This window comes from Aptenodytes patagonicus, chromosome 5 (assembly GCF_965638725.1).
Source record: "Aptenodytes patagonicus chromosome 5, bAptPat1.pri.cur, whole genome shotgun sequence".
Lineage (NCBI taxonomy): Eukaryota > Metazoa > Chordata > Aves > Sphenisciformes > Spheniscidae > Aptenodytes > Aptenodytes patagonicus.
The window spans coordinates 37,963,908-37,981,304 of record NC_134953.1 but is presented as its reverse complement, the minus strand read 5'-3'; the positions used below and the strand labels follow the sequence as shown (position 1 = coordinate 37,981,304).

The 17,397-nt window shown below is 45.1% G+C and overlaps 1 protein-coding gene across 1 annotated transcript in view; it reads right to left on the bottom strand.

The window, feature by feature from the left end:
• The window catches only part of HK1 (hexokinase 1), a 42,538-nt gene that overhangs the window by 17,683 nt on the left and 7,458 nt on the right, over positions 1 to 17,397 (bottom strand). Inside the window, exons 3-9 of the mRNA XM_076339401.1 lie at positions 12,734 to 12,882; positions 7,730 to 7,849; positions 4,904 to 4,999; positions 3,522 to 3,621; positions 3,247 to 3,430; positions 2,873 to 3,028; positions 653 to 886 (exon numbers count right to left, since the gene is read on the bottom strand). Of these exons, the coding sequence (XP_076195516.1) occupies positions 653 to 886; positions 2,873 to 3,028; positions 3,247 to 3,430; positions 3,522 to 3,621; positions 4,904 to 4,999; positions 7,730 to 7,849; positions 12,734 to 12,882 (1,039 nt within the window). The remainder of the gene's footprint in view (positions 1 to 652; positions 887 to 2,872; positions 3,029 to 3,246; positions 3,431 to 3,521; positions 3,622 to 4,903; positions 5,000 to 7,729; positions 7,850 to 12,733; positions 12,883 to 17,397) is intronic.

Genomic DNA, 17,397 nt, shown 5'->3' with positions numbered 1-17,397 from the left:
CATTCAAGGTCAGGTTGGACGGGGCTCTGAGCAACCTGATCTAGTTGAAGATGTCCCTGCCCATGGCAGGGTGGTTGGACTAGATGACCTTTAGAGGTCTCTTCCAACCCAAACTATTCTATGATTCTATGATTTTTCCCTCCTGTTTTCCAGGTGTATCTTCAGCAGAAAAGACTGAAAAAAATAGAGTTCAGCAGTCATTTTCAAAACAACTGAGTTTAAATTGAAAATGCAGATCAAGGTGCATTAATGCAGGTCTCCTCAAAGCCCAATCCATGGGCGTAAAGTAATATTTTGTACAAAGAAACTCTCCTTCCAAGAGGTCTATTGAGATCCCTTAAGGTATGTACTCAGACCACCATAGTTTTCACTGATATTGCAGTATCCAGTTACTCAGGGTTTTGGTTCTTTTCTTTGTGGTTTTTTTTTTTTTTTTTTAAAAAATCTCACCCTACTTCTTCACTTAAAGACATCTCTCCTTTCCACTAAGCTCCCCATCTCAGACCAAACCCCTATGCTCGCGTTTCGAGTTCCTCATCTCACACCAAAACCGCATGCCTGGGTGACATCTTGGGGTTAACGTGCTCGACCCTTTGCAAACCAGAGGCTGTGGCAGGTGAAGAGTGTTAACGGCAGGAGCAGAGAGACTCACTGTGGATGCATCTTGTAGAGGGAGCCATCAACGCCCACAGTGGTCCGGAGGCGGCCGACCCCTTTGTTATCCCGCAGCTGGTTGAGGATGGCACCCAGTGTAGAGGCCACCAGGTTGGCCGAGCGGAAGGACACGATGGTGCAGACATGCTGGACGGCAATGCAGTCCTCGTGGGATGGCTCCACCCCCAGGCGGGTTAAAATTTCTTTGGCTTTGTTCAAACCTTCTTTGCTCCTACAAAGAGAGAGCAGTAAAGGGTGCTCCTTAGTGGGGGAGCTATAATATGCAGGACTGAGGTGCATCCAACCATGGGTGTCCCTGCCTGGGGTTTGAGAAAGGGGTTAGAAAGAAAATTTCTTAGAGATCTGGACTGGGAAGCTCCGTGAGGCTTGAAATAAAATGCTCTAAATATGCATTCATTCACAGATAGAAACAGCTTTCCATTAAAGCCTGGTGCAAACATGCCACCTACAAAACATGCAATTCCAGGTACTATAGCAGCCACCCTATGGGCAGGATTACTCCCATATGTACCCAAGAGCCTGCCCTCCTTCAAGTTCATTTCCCACAAGGCAAGAGGTACATCATGTCACTGGAAACCTGTACAACGATAATCATTTGCAATTCTCTCTCCAACACAGACCACATTTTCGTTGTGCCAGATGATCAGACCAAATCTCGTACCAAGCGAGCTTCCTGTACTCTGAAAGTGAATGCACAAATCATGGGACCGGGACCAGGACCAGCCCCATCCTGCGGAGCCAGGGCATCCTCCAAGAGCACAGCATGTGCTGTAGCTCGGGCTGCAGTTGGTCCAACAGCACCAGACCCAAAGCACAGCAGCAACCTCACGACAGCTCTGTCAGTGCACCCCCAAGAAAATTAGCAACTTCCAAACACTTTTACAGACCTGGAGGAATTAAATGCTTTTTCATCACATTGATGCTTTAAACTTCAAACAGCTTCTCTCTGGAACAGGAGCTCATATGTCTCAATAAATTAAGCCCAGTGTGAAAAACAAAACCCCGAGCAAAGGTTGCCTAAGTGATTTCATCCTAACGGGTCTCTTTTCAGGCTTTTACAACCTCACTGAATTTCTGCCTCTTGCACTGCATTTTCTGTCATTAGCACCCAGCCTGAGAGCAAAGTTTCTGGCAAAACTTATCCATGTCCAGCTCAGTCATTTCCCAGACAAAAACACAAGGAGTATATCTTGTCATTACTAACTGCACTTCATACATCTTTTTAAGGACTCTTGCATCTTGCTAGCATGAGCTAGAAATTTGAAGCTGCACAGGGATGTGCCGCCTACTTAAAACCAAAGTGCTCTTCAGGAAGTGAGGTGGGTTTTCAGGGCAAATTTTGCTCTTAATAACTGAATTTCTCAATAACTGCATTCTTCTCATTGCTGTTCAACATTACATTGGTCCATTACATGGACCTCTGTGGTTAAGACAAATGAACACACACATTTAACGGAAAGCTATTCAGGTAAGACAGTCTGCAGGGACAGCAGTAAAACGGGGCAGGGGGCAACAGGCATTGTAGAAGTTAGTGGCTGTTCCCTTGGCGTTGCTCTCACAGTCAACAGTACCTCTATACATGTGCACCAAAATCAGCAGCATTTCGAAAACAAAAGCCAGCCCAATGACTACAGTACAAACTATCCGAGTGATGTGAATTTTAAAAATGCAGGGGGAAGAGCCAGTAAGTACTGACCAAAGGGGTGATGACACCATAAGAAACCAACTGGCACATAGCTCAGAGGTCGCCATGTAGCACCCGGCACTGCCTACGAGACTGAATGCTCTGCCTTGTCACGCTTGTTTTCTTTCTGCCCAGCACTCCCGTGGATACAGCAAGGAGCAACACAAGTATTTGCTAGGAGGCACTAAGCCAATTCACTCCCCTGTTTAGCTGCAGGGTAACAACTTCTGAGTTTTTGCAAGCAGGGTGAGAGGTAGCACAGCACATACCCTGTAGCTGCACAGACTGGTAGGCTTTCATAGTTCCTTCCAACACAGAAAAATGGAGAAATCTTGGGGAGGAGGGCACAGACTGTCTGCTGGGGCTCCCCACATGGCAGCTCTGCACCTGCGCTGGAGGATGGCAGCCGCCCCCAATGCAGCACATCTCCCCACAAAGCAAAAAAGAGATGCTGGAAAATTAACATTCAGGGTCACTGTGAAACCCAGGGGGTGAAAAGGGATAGGTACTCACTTTTCTATGGCAGAAACGTGCTTTGTCTCAAACTTCCCTTTGGTGAGAAGCTCAGGGGTGATTCTCCCCTCAAAAAGCAGCCCCTCCTTGGCCATCTTCACCAGGATGAGCCTTACCAGCTCCCCCATGTACAGCCCGCTGACCATCTTCTCAAACCTGCAGGAGAGGACAGCAGCAGTCACCCGCCCGTCCACGGGCAACACTGGGAGGCAGAGCCCAGCTGTGCCACCGCACCGCCCGGCCCAGCCTGCGGTTTGCCTCACCATGGGCAAAGTCGAGCTTTCTTGAACTGCTGAATTCATAACACAAGTGGAAAAGGGAGCACAGAGCGGAAAACAAAAGAAGCAAAGCTCACAAATAACTGCCTCACTCACAGCTGCTTCCCAGGATTAAGGGATCCACGGTCGATCTCTCGATCAAACTCGGTCCTGATGTCTTCTAGCGAGCCATCATCTCCAAAGGCCCCCCACTCCGTGTTAATGCACATCCTGCCCTCGTCCCCTTCCACCAGGTCGATATGCCGCATCTCCTCCATATAACAGGCGTTGGTGCCAGTGCCTTTAGGGAAAGGACATCAGAAGGTGCTAACTGAACAGGCCAGGCAAAGGGAGAAAAGCCACATGCATGCTGCAGCAGCAATGTGTGTTACCAATGATCAAGCCAACTTCGCAACGCTGGTCATCAAAACCACAGGTCATCATAGTCCCGACGGTGTCATTCACAACAGCCATGATATCTGCATCGTAGTCCTGATGGAGGAACAAAACATTACTTGGACCATATGGCTCCTCTGGAAAAGGTTGCTTGTGTTTATCACCGGTTTGCTTGTATCAACTAATCTCACAAGAAACAGGAAACAAATAGTTTGTCTGAATACCACAGCTCATCTTTTTAAATATCACCTGTTCTGTCTGCCAGTTTCCTATCCCACGTACCCAGGAAGACAATGAGAGCAGACTAATGCACCAGGCAAAGAATAAAACAGCAGTAGCGTAATTCTAGAGAGCAAAGACCTGCTCTCACATAAGCACCCTTAGGCAGGAAAGAAAAGGGCTATACATGAGGGAGGGAGGAACTCTGCAGTTAAACATCATGGAGTAATTTGATGCAGTTGCTTGAGGATTCAATCTAGAAAATATTCCCAAGTTACATATTTCTCATAGGATTCACTTAAAACATCTAGGAGTTTTATTTCAAGTGAAGATTTTAATACAAAAATATAAGCAAATCATGCAATTAAATAAGCTATCCAAATGACATGCGCTCATTCCTTTCCAGCTTCTTCAGTGTGTTATTCTACCTGATACCAAGTCTGATGATAGTAACGGATAAAGTAATGTTGGTCGATGACAGTAAACTCAGGTTTGCTTAAGAGTCCACAACTGCCCAAATAGAGCAAATACTGCCCAGTTTCCAGTGGATTTGGATGCTGAGTAATCCACATATCACCTGGCTGCAAGCATTATGCAAGCCCAAATTCATTCCATCTCACGCTCAGTGCCTTTTTATTTGTTTAAATCAGCAACCTGGTCACCTTCACCCTCTATAAAATCAGCAGTGAGAAACTGCAGGGAACAACACAGCTCACTGAGCCTGCAATCCCCCTTCTTTTCTACTCTGCTCCTCTTCTGCTCCCAAGCAAGGCCATTACACAACTCAGCTGAGCCCAGACCATGAGACGCAGTTTCTCAGGAATGGGACATGTCAGTATCGCTGAAAAGCTGCAGCACTGACACACAGCAGTTTCTCAGTTTTTGGAGAGTGATAAAATTGCTGAAGGTTGCCAGCGACAAACCACAACATAGTAACTCAGTTTTGTGCTACGAGGAAAATCACAGCTTCCACATAGCAACTCTGACATCGTTCCATTTTCCCAGCAAACGGCAAAACCGCACATCTTCATGCAAGAAAGCAGAGCTGCACCATCACTCATGTCACTGACTTGAGCGTGTGATCTGAAGGGTGGTCCCTGACAAAGAAACGTCAGTTTGCTGTGATACAGAGTTAAAAAAAGAATGAAGTACAATTTACCCCACGTTTCTTGATGGCCCTATTAAGCAGCCTCACAACATCTGCTCCCTCCACTCCGCTTGCTTTGAAGCGCTTCGTCCAGGTTATCAGAATACCCTGATAAAACAAGAGAGCAATATTCAACAGGATGCCACCATAAGACACAAATCGATTTTTTTTTTTTTTTCCTTAAAAACAAGATTTCATACTTCAAATGCATCTTCAGGTCGCTTTTCTTATATGACCTAACAACCCAGCCTGAGACACTTGGTGATCTTTGATTCTCATTACAGTAAGCTGAATGATGGGAAATTGTTTTCCCCTCCCTTGCTAGAAAATGGTTTGTTTGCATTTTGTATTTTCAGCCCCCCACTCTTCTCCCTGTTACTCCTCGACAGTTTTTCTTGGAAAACCATTTAATCCTTTTGGGCCATGGAAATTGACTGCTTTCAGAAAAAGCTGACTGCGCGGGACTGACTAAAGAGAAAGGATGTGATGTTTGTATGTCCAGGATTCGGCTGCAGCGGGGATCAGACTGCTGCACATTTGCTGCCTGGAGTCCCAGCTGTCCGGGCTTGTTTCACTGTGGGATCACGTTCATGGGTTGAGACAAATGGAAATACTGGAAATGTAGCAATGTATGTCCCCGACTTACAGCATGGATAACAAGGAAATCCTGGTACTGAATTCCTTGTCTGCAAACTGTCATAAAAAGCCTACAAATCCCCCAAGGTAATGACTACATCTGATTTTTTTCTATTTAGATAATGCCTAGCTGATTCAGAGCATTCAGTATATAAGTAAATAATAACAAAAGCAAGAAAAAAGCACTGACAGTAGTCAACAGCAAAGACGACTCAAATCAGCTCAGCTTTTCATACCCACCACAATATTCACATCTATCACAACAGGAGTCCAAGAAGCTAAAAACCAGAAAAGCTGAAGCCTATAGGCACAAGCAGCCATTGCCCAGGTGTACATTTGCCCGTATCTCAGCTTAAAAATCAACCACGTGTCTTGTGCATGTTCGCCCTCCTAACTGGGATAGCTACAGGGGACAGAGGGGTCAGGGCAGCTCTTTCCAGACCAGGAGATATTCTCCTACCACTAAACCACAAACTCAGTTTGCGTAAGTTTTGCCACTGTGCTGCCCTTGTTAGATTCATATAGAAACCCAGCAAAGCCCCGTGCTGCTGCGCAGGGAAACCATGGGCAAAGCCCACACTGCAGGCACAGTTTTAATGGGCAAAAGGGCCCCTTGTTCCACGTAACTTTTATCATTCAGGAAACTGGTCAAACCACACTGGCAAAGAGCAGCTCCCCTCAGCGTGACTGGCCATTGTGCTGGAAGGATTTTTTGCTTCACTGGCAAGGCCTTGGCAGCAGAGAGGAGCCCTTAAGAGTGCAGCTGGGTTGAGTGGGACCCAACCATGCAGCACCACCTTGTCATCCTTGGAGAAACCAGGGACCACCCTGCCTCCTTCTGCTCACCAAGCACAAGAAACCAGCACCCAGGCAAGCACAGCCTCACAGAAGCAGCAATCCAGGAACAAATCTGGCCCACAGAATCCAGAAAAACATATTTTTCAAATGCCCAAAATATCACAAAAACTCTCAGAAAGAGTTTTTGTTGTTTTCTTTTTTTTTTTTTATTAAGAGACACCCTCCCTTGTCTCTTACTATCCTCTTCCACTCTGCCACTGCTCATCTCCAAGTCTCTACAGGTGTCCCCAACCCATCCCACATGCTACCTGCCTGCCCCTGCCCCACACAAGCATGATTTCATCCCCTCTGGCTTGAGCAAACCAGCCCGCAAACAAGCGCCTTTCATTATGCAGCTAAACAAATTTTCCCAAGGGCAACTCAACTTCACAACCACATCCCCAGCATGACTCTGCTGCGGTCAGTAGCCTGAGCCTTACCACGCACCACGGCCAGACTGGAGAGCTGCACCAAAATCAACTCATCTCTTCTGAACTGATGCAGGAAAAGGCAGCTCTCTGTTCTTAACTATATTCAGACCCTGAGTTAGTAAGCACCCTTGGTTTCAGCTCTCAGCATCGCTCAAGAAGTATGAAATGTAATAAAAATCGTGCCTCACCTGGCCCTCCTCAGCACTGACACCTGGGGAGCTGTTGCACCAGGCTAACCTAGAAAAGCAGGTCATGCTTTAACGGTGCAATCTCTTAGCGTTTTGTGCTGATTTAACTTCCCTGGATTAACTTGCTACACCGTTGCCATAGCAATGCTGTACCAGGAGGCTGCTGAGTCATTTGTGATATAATGAGCAAAAGAAGGAAAATATCGTAGCATCCCTGTCGTAGGAATCTCATCAGTCACTTCATACAGCGCTGCTTATTTCCATCCCTTTATAAACACATTGCTTCCAGGTGGCCTGCCCCATTGCCCTGAGTGCTGAGCACCCAGCTGGTGGCATGGCTCAGCACTGCTGCTCAGGAGGGAGACCCCGACCCAAATCAGTGTGTGCACTTGTGAAGTTCAGCAAAATCTGAGCAAATGCTGCCGGGCTGGGTCCTTCCCAGTTACACCCCATGGAGAGGCGAAAAAGGCTGCACAGGAGGCAGGAAAAACCGCTGCCATGTTTACACGGTAAACCATAATACTGAGGAGCTTACACAGAGGCAGTACAAAACATCAGACGCCTCTTCCTCATCTGTTAACCAGCTCTTTCAGACAGAAACGTAAACACAAACATGAAGTCTGACAGTGAAATATAACACTCATTTATCCCAAAAATGAGACCTGTCTGGGATACTGCTTTCATAGCAGTGTTTTAATAACATGGTAGCTCTTCTGCATATTAAGAAAATTGTGAAATCTTCTTACCTCATCTAACTTGGATTGTCGACACGGGAAAGAAAACGTAAACCCAACTGGTAATTTCTTGTCTTTGATTTGTTGTTTCTCCATAAAGTCTCCCAGGCATTCAGCAACATGATCAAAAAGCTATAAGAAAACGAAAAGTATAGAACCAGCACGATTAGAAATACAGTTTCAGGGAGAAAATATTTCAAACTGCATACGAAAACTGTACTGGGTGAGAGGAAAGGGGAAAATATCTGCTCCAAATTTTTAGATATATAAATGACATAGCTATGAAAATACTCTCAGGCAGTCTACATTAACACATTAATAATTAGTAAATTATGAAATACAGTGTCCTTTTACACACCTAATTCTGCATGGCATCTTTTACACCCATATAAAAATGCTTTTCCTGAAACAAGGGGCACGTGGCTCTCGAGCCTGCCATAACCCTTCCACTTAACATTTGATGAGAAAAAAAATGTTCTTTTAACCTTTCAATAACAGGAAGGAGCATCTCAAAAGAACATTTGGGATCCAGTCCCACAGGAGGTTGAGCACTTTTACAGTGATGCAGAGAAGGTAACATCTGCTTCACTCAAGCATTGCTGAGACCAGAGAACCCAGCACTTTGCAGGAGCCACCCAAAAGGACATCATCTCTCAAATCTATTCCTAAAGCACACAACAAACAAACAAAAAGGAAACCCAGGGGATTCGTCTAAATATGAGAAACAACCCGAAATGGGAACATTTTCTACATTTTTTAAAATGCTGAACTATGCAGGCAGCCTGCACCAGCCTTGCAGGTACCAATTCCCACCCAGATGCCTCGATGGCCGCTCGATGGCACCCTGTGACAATAGTACTATGTGTCCCCACCAGCCAGGCCAGGAGCCAGGCATGCCAGGGAGTGTGTGGGCACGAAGGTGAGGGATGTCTCTTACATGAAGCTATTTGGAAAGCCCCTCAGGTAGATCGCAACATTCAAAGCTGAAATCAAGCCCTAGCAATTGAAGCAACAAAAATACACATTTGTATCTACCAGTAGCAAAAAGCCAGACATGCCTTGAACTGACCCATACCACAAATGGATGTCAAACTATTAACAAGTCACCGCCTGCCCCGGAAGATAACTGTGCTTCACATTTTAACTCCCTAAAAAAAAAAAAAAAAACAACCATCCTAACCGCAGCATTGGTGGGACGAGGCCAGGAAAACTGCCCAGAAGATTGGGGATAATTGGGAGGGAGTACAAAAAGGTATCTGTTGGTTGCAATTAGCCTGCACAGCTTTATTAAGAACAATTTACAGAGTCTCGGAGAGACGGGAAAGCACTACAGACAGGCTGCAGCAATTACAAAAAATTAAGAGGAATGTTTTGCCGATCGCAGCAGGTTAAGAAGCGGTATGTGTAATGTTACAATTTAACAGAGCACCTTAAACCCATTCCTAAAATGAGGTCGGATTTGATTAAGCAGAAGTACAGTAGTTTTCCAGGGAAAATGTTGCCATTCATTGTCCTGGGCAAATCAAGGACATTTCACTGAGCGCATGCAGTGAAATGGCATGGGAAAGCAATGTACGCTGCTGCACTTCTGTAAGACTATATTCAGCTGTCCAGACGAGGGATAGAGGAAAAGGAGTTATGAAAAGAAGAACTATAGTTAAGCAATAAAATATGACAACTTCTCCAGGAGGAACACAGAAATAACAGGAGCATATGTTTTTATTATGCTTTCCATCTGAAAGTATCTTGCTAAATACTCAATCCTACTAAACTTTCAGCTGCTCCCAGGATTACAAACGATAACCAGGGGCCAACCTCAAACCCCTCAGGAATTCAGAGAGCAGGAAGCAGAAATATTGACTGAGGACGTTGCTACAAAAATCCCTCTCATGCAATGAACCACAACTGCACAGAGAAGAGACGGGACCTGCTTTGTAAGTCCAGCTGCAAAAGATCCCTGGGCATTCCCAATGCACTCTGGAAAGTCCATGCACCTGCCGGTGTTTGCCCGTGCAGTCCCAGCACGACCTGCCAAAGCTCGCCTCCGTGAGTTAGCGCGCACGCTTGCTGCAAGCAATGCATCGTGAGTCATTAGGGCTCTGGGCTGGCAGCAGGGCATGCGAGCGTAACCCGTGCCGCAGCCTGCACAGGCAAATGCAGTTAACTATTAGCCGCATTCTTGACACTACAGTAGCAGTGTCTGGTCAGTAATGCACTGTGCTACTGTTTTTAATAAAGCCCAGAGGGAAGGCACTGCTCAAGAGGAGAAAAGAAAGCGAGAGGCATTTATTAATTTTGCTACCATTGATGGTCGTTAAGATTTTTCCTAAGGAGACTCAAGGAAGCATCTGTATGTGCCCATGCCCATATTAACATCCAAACCTTACAAGTGCCAAATAACCCTGACAGGACAGTAGAGGCAACATTACAAAGTTCCTATGGATTTCATTAAAGTAGGGCAGACAGACTGAGGAAAAATCCAAATTCCCGTCCATGCACAGGTGCGTGGCAGGGAACAGTGTGAGCCCAATATTTTATCAAATGTCAAAGAGACGGACAGAGCAAACGCCGCAGCCAAGAGGAAAGAACCAGTCAGATTTTATACCTTTATAGACCTGAAGCAATATAACCACAAGACGCTGAGCAATATGATATCAGGCTTTATTACTTCCTCTGGCCATGAAGTTGCCTGCTCAGGTTGGGCTCCAAGAAATCTCCACAAGGATGCATTTGTCTGGCAGCCAGCAGACTTTGGCAAGCAACTGAAGATCTGAGCTCAGGCTCAAGCCGCTGAATGGGGAAGATTTAAGGAGCAAGGAAACCACAGCTTCAGATAGGGAGAACAGCCACAAATCCATAATCTACCTCCAGTGGCGGCAGAAGACAAAAAGCAACACCAAAATCAAGCCTCAGGCACGCTCCCATTCGCTGAGTTGACACAGAAGACAGGCTTCTTACAAATTTTAGACCTATTTAAGACTGGTGCTATTACACTGCTGAAGTCAACGAGAGTTTTGCCCTTGACTTTGACAGGGAACTGCCTCCGACTGGCAAAGCTGTCAGCCCGTGCCTGACAGATGGGCAAAAATAGAAGTTTGAATGCAATGAAGTAGAAAATATCAAAAGGAACCATGCTAGTGAGGCATGAAGCCATAAATCGCAATCCCTTCAATAAGGTGATAATGTATTAGGCTTTAAGAGTATAACTCACTGAAGTTAATGACACAGCTTGCTGAAAAACATATTAGTAGCCTACCCCACACGGGCAGTTCAGTCCAAGTATCCCACTAATCTGGCTCAGAGATTTCAGAGAACCTCAACTGCATGCATCAGTCATAAGCACCAAATCATCACCTGTTTGTGTGCCTTCCAGGCATCCGCCATGCTTCCCTGTGAAGTCTCACAGCAAGCGTTTTAGTCGTGGTTGGATATTGTCATGGGACAACTTCAAACCCAGATGCAATTCTGATGATGCTTCCAGTTCTCCTCTTCTTTTCCTGGTACTTAAATACTGGGAGCGACTGTCCCCCCAGGGTCAGTGGAAGCCTTGCTTGCCTCTCTTTCAGTATAAAAGCCATGACAAAGCCTGTCAGTCTGAGCTCCACGCTGCTGGTTCCTGACAGCCAAATGGCCTTTGGATATTTAAAAATTAAAATGTAAACACGACAAAGCCCTGGAAAGAATGCAGACCTGATGTCTCTTTTCCTGTCTTCTCCTTACCACCCTTACTGTCTGTCCATCAAGTCTCACCTTAAGTCAGCCTGCCTTGCCTCCCTGGGACAGACACTTGGCCCCTGGGTGTGCAGGCAAGCCCTGCTGCTTGTCTGTCTCCAGCTCCCAACATCCCTCGATGGACAAGCAACCCCACGCTCCAAACCTGCCTCCGGGCAGCCCACCCAACTTCCCTGCCTCCACCAGCAATGGGCAGCTCAGCTCAGCTCCCCTCCAAAACCGTTCCGCGGGAAAGCCGCTGCATGTTAGTAAAAGTCTTTACAGAAAAGGTATTTTATTGCTGTGGTTCATATATCACAGCAATGCTTATATCAGTGCTACTTACAAGCCATGATTGCCATCTTACACCCACTACTGCGTAAGAATGCAGCAGCAGTTATGAGATACATACGTTAAGGGTATTAAGGTGACTGCAGAAAATATATATTAAGGGTAGAAACGCTGTTTGCATAATTTTTCTTTTTTTCCTCTTTTGTTTATTCTTCTGAAACAAGCTATAAGTTTCCTGCAGGTCTCATACTCCTAAATAGCACCTCATTCTAGTAAAAAGTGTAAAAAACTTGCTGTTTCCAACAATGAAAATTACCTGTTTTGTCTTACACTGACACGGAGACAAATCTGTCAGTAAAATATTCATTGTAATCCACTTTCTGATCATAAAAAGAAAATAAATTCTTCCAAAGAACCCAATCTGAAATCCAAGTAAATGGATCCAAACATTTTCTACTCTTAGAACATGGGAGACTAAAAAAAAACCCTATCATTTACTCAGCAAAAATTAAGTTGAAGTTGTGCCAAAACATTCTATCAGCTTCCTGTAATTTTTCTAATGTACTTGTACTTTTCATGAATGCTAAGTTGCTCAGACTGCCAGGACAGATATGTGGCTGTCAGGGGTATTTCCATCCCTCATCTAACATTACAATTGCAGGGTTGGTCATGCTCGATGCTTACAAAGACTAAGTTGTTTTCCTGCTGTCCATTCTTACCTGTGGAAAGTAACTTTACCATAAAAGTCAGAGTTTTTATTCTAGGCTGTTTTTTTCCCCTAACTCAGCCAAAAGTCTCCCACACAATGACAGCAGATTTGCAGCACTCATGCATGCTCTATCACACTAACTACTGCTTATTTATTTTCAGTATCGACAAAGAGCTGTAGTCAAATCTTTGCATGCTGTAGGTGCAACTGTTAAGATGCTAAGGTCATTCTTGTGGTGTTTTTCTAAAACAGCAGCATGAAAGCAACTAATCTTTAGACAACTGTCCTAAAGAAGAGGTGCTTACCCGTGTTCCGCTGCCGTGCATGATATCTTCAGGTGTATTATATATTTCGCTTTCCATTTGTACCGTCTGCTTTTTCTCATGCGATACCTTCACCCGCAGAATTCGGAAATAAGAACCGCCAAGATCCAGTGCAATGAAATCTCCTTTCTCTATGTGGAAAACAAGACACAAGTGATTAAAAATTCTATGCATCACAAACCTGGGAAACATCAAGCTCTGTTAAGCATAACGCATAGGCAAATTCCAGTGCCTACGGCAAGGAAGTTCTAGCTGCAGGGCGTCCACGTTAAGCATCAACCTGATTCCCTACAATTTAACATGAAGTTGGTGCAATGGCAACACCAACCACCATTCATAGTCAGGCAACTGCAATGGGGGTTTATCCAAAAAGAATGGACTAACGGTGGACAGTCTGTACTCAGATCTCATGATGAAGCTGGCAGAGCAAACATCTCAGGAGAAAGCCAACAAGACGTTGAAAACAGAGACAGTAAAATGAAGAGATGCCAAACCACTGATGAGCAATCTTTTGCTGTAAATGAACCTGTGTCATTCTGGCAAATAACAGTGAATGGTGGCTGGATTGCACACTACTCCAAAATCAACAAATTACATACAGATGTAGTTAAAGTAGGAACCACTTATTTCACCCCTGGAAGCTGAGATTCACTGCAAACTGCAGTCAGATAACGGAAGTCAGAGAAACGACAGTCTGAAAAAATCACAGGGCAGCCCTGCACTGCTGCAGGAGTTATTCAGAAGCTGTGATCCCTTGCACAGAGCTCCTAAATAACTCCCCAGGAACGAGGGAAAGAGTTAGGATACCTCCATCTCCCTCTGTGGTGGAGAGGGATTTGGATTTCAAAGGTCTGAAGCCAAATCCACTACCCTCTCACCTCCACAGACTTCAGGGTGTAATTCAGGCAACAGAGACACGTGGTCTGGCTATCTGAGGAATGACACTTTCAGCACCCCCTGGAGAGCAAGGCAAATATATTTGACTGAACTGCTTGTGCTATCTCGCCTTATCAAAGAGGAAGCAAAGACAGTGATTGTTAAGTCTGCAAAAAGATAATATTTAGGGAAGTAGTGTGCACAACTTATCACACAGGAGTGTGAGTCCAGGCTGCAGTTAATCACCGAGGCTCTTTGCAAGCATTCGTGTCTGCGCATGGCATCCCTGGGCTCACCGAGGCTGCTCGGAAGGTGGTGAAGCAGAGGCACACGGCGCTTTCTTGTCCTGGTTTCCTCATTGATTTGTACCTTTCTGCAGTGTCAGAAGTGCCCCATGCCACAGGTGGGATGAGCTGCCTCCCTCACATCCTGCACCACCGATGAGTATTGCTAGTCCCATCCTGCAGCGCTCTTTTGCCTCTTTTCATTCTTCCTTCCAACTTTAAACTATGACTTTGGGAAGGCCATTCCCAACATCACCGTTTTTTCATTTCTACCTAAATTCAATGTGGAAAGACCTCTAGCAGTTGGGAAGACTAGTACCTTTTGTTGGGTCACCTCAAACTTCAACTCAGCTCTTAGAGCCTTCTGACCCCACACTGTCACCAAAATATCGGGTATGCTATTTATCCACAAGGATTTCCAGACCCAGACTTGCTCTGAGATGACCCTGCCCACTCTCAGATCAAAACTCCTAAAGTCTGGCTTAGTGAGCTGCTCCTCCTCATTGCCTCATGCACCTCCAGGAGCCCCCTCCCGCTCAGCAAAGCTGATGAGCTGGATGAGGCGTCCCTCGGGGCAGGACCTCTAGCAGGAACAGCCTAAGAGAGGCAAGGACACTGCAAAAGCCCTTACGGTTTTCCAAGGTTGCAGTGTAATACAGCAAACAAAACACTGTCATACAAGAAACCGCAAAGAACAATAAGCTCTGTACAGAAAAACATAGCAAAACGACAGCGGGAGCCCACAACTCCTAACAATCCTCCTAATTTTACTGCATTGCAATGCAACTTTTCCTTCTTGCTGCTTAAGACATGGGCAAACTCAGAGTTTGCCGAAATACAGATCTTGCAGCGCTTCCCTACCTGTTTCTGAACAGTGTGGCTTTAAACATTGCTTTGCTCCAGTACGAATGTCATTTAAAACGTGAACGTATCCAAACTGTAGATGCAGTTCCCTTTATCAGGTTCAGCATAACAAATCCAGTAACTCATAACCCCCTTCACCGCAACAAGACCGGAAGCAAAACATTTACCACAAGTGTCTCATTAAGCCAAATACCTGAATAAGCTTTATCATATGAGTATCATTTGTCGAATGCAAGCCATTAGCTCCAATAAATAATGGAAAAATCAACATTGGACCAGATGGCCCTTTTCCAAGCCTAAACGCACCTTGGTACATACCTCAAACAAATACTGCACTTCAGAAATATCTTCCCTGGCAGTAAATTAACAGACTAGCGTGTTTGATTTCCAGCACCATCAATCTTATCACAAGGTAAAATTTATTAAGAATTATCCTTTTCAGTTAAAAAGAAAAAAGAACTGAACTAGAATGTAAAGCCTTCTGTATGCAAAGTAGCAGTTTTCTTTCAGTGTACTTCAGGAATTAAACCCAAGTAGCAGCATTTAATCTATGCTTTAAAACACCAAGGTGCAATCAAACCTGCTGTAAATTAATTTAGGAAGATCCTTTGAAAGCATTTTGAATTAGCTTGAGATACCGTTCTGGGCACTGTGGACCAAAAACCTTGTGGCTTTTGAAAATTAAGCAACTCTGAATGAAGAAAAAAACCCTGCTAACACCAACGTCTCCAGAGTCTCCAAAATTATTACTCAAAAGCTCCTTGTTAATAAAGTACACAAGCACAGATCTGAAACTAAACAACAGTATTTTTCTGAATAGTCAGCTCTCATAATAATAATCAGACTCAGGAAAGAGCTTACAAGGCAGTAATTAGAGACGGGCCAGAGAAAAGGGCAGACTTTCAGCCTCTGGCTTTTATGGAGGGACAGCTGAAGGCAGAAACTGCCGTCGGCCAGGAGCCGAACCCACACTTTGGGCACAGCAACACGGACACATCCACGAGGGCCCCCCAGACCCTTTTGGAGGAAGAGGGAAGGGGGCTCTGTATCTGCCCTGGCTGCATCTGTGCAACAGCTGAGCCGACGTAGCAGGCACATGCAGGTGAGTCAGGGAAAGAAATGCCATGACACCCACCCACAGCAAACATTGCTCATACCTGGGGTCAGAACATGCCTTTTCTAGGCAAATAATGGAATGGTTTTGCCTGCATTTCTAACAGCTACCCAAAGAGACACTCGCAACATGCACATACAGATTATTATTGTGTTATACAGAAATTGTCTGGGGCAAAGCACTGCCTTGCTCTAATCCATGCTGCAAATACACTGCCCAGAGCGTGCCTGTCCCGGAGAGGCCGGCAGGAGCCAAATGGGCACAGGATCAAGAACTGAGCACCCTGTGCACAGCACACAAGAGTGCTTTTTTAAGTAGGTGTGTAACACATGATCCGAAATGAATGCCTTGACATACAGACATGCATACACTCGGACCAGGGCTAGTCACTGCTCTGGCTCATGCTTGGTCCCAGCAGTATTCAGCAATCTCTCCCACCTCTCCTGGCCAGGTGCAGATCCCCTTTTCCCTGTGCCATATTGCATCTCAAAGTCTCCCCAGTTTGTGCCATGGAACAAATTGCAAAATTATTTTAGTCACTGCAAGCAGCTCAGATTTGCTAACCTGCAGTGCCTGACAGAGCAGGGTACTGGGGACAGGTCTGTACTCAGCTGAACTCAAACACGCATGAAGGAAAAAACAGGGATTTCAGAGTCGGTAAAAATGCTGGGATTCCACACAAAAGCCCTCAAGTCACCACACCTGCAAACCCTTACAGCAACCTCTGCCCATGACCCAGCTGTGTGTGGCAGCTTCTGGCTTTCTCAACAGGCTGTGAATTTCAACATAACAGCCAGTAGTGCTAAATTAAGGGAAACACAGGATTCAAGTTTGTTCTCCCTTTAGTTTTTTTTAGACAAAGAATCACATTTCAACTAAAAAGCTTAAGGTGGCAGAAAGCAACAGCAAAGCAGAACTATCAAAGATTTCCATCTGCCAGACAGCGCCAAGTAACACAGTATGCACCAGGCTTCATGTTCTTTCACTCAATAAATTCTTGATTTTAACTCAAAAAAGCCTCAAAACAGGTAACCACGTTATGCAGTTCTTGCAACTGGGCAATTTCAGCACACAGAGACATAATTTGTGGTAGGCACCAAACTACAGTTAACCAACTCATGCTACATGAGAAGGAAATCCAGTGTTACCACTCAATAATAAACACTATTATATACTGTTTATAAGTATATTTATATACTCCGTATATAGTTTGGGGTTTTTTTTAATAAACACTAAAATAAGTAATAGGGGTCTCAAATACCAACACAGTATCTTTTTGGTTTCTGATAGCTCTTTGTGCCACTTTTATCAGGCACAGTGAGTACGGAAAAACCAAGTCCTACACCTGGATGGAAAAAGCTCAGTACACCAGAGCAGCAGCTTTCGAGCCATACACTGCAGCCTCCTTGAGTTCTGCGAGTTTGCCCTAAGACAATCTGCGAGAGGTAGCTACAAAAAGCAAAACAAATGCCAGGAAACTCAAATCCAGCATATAAAGGGTTCACACT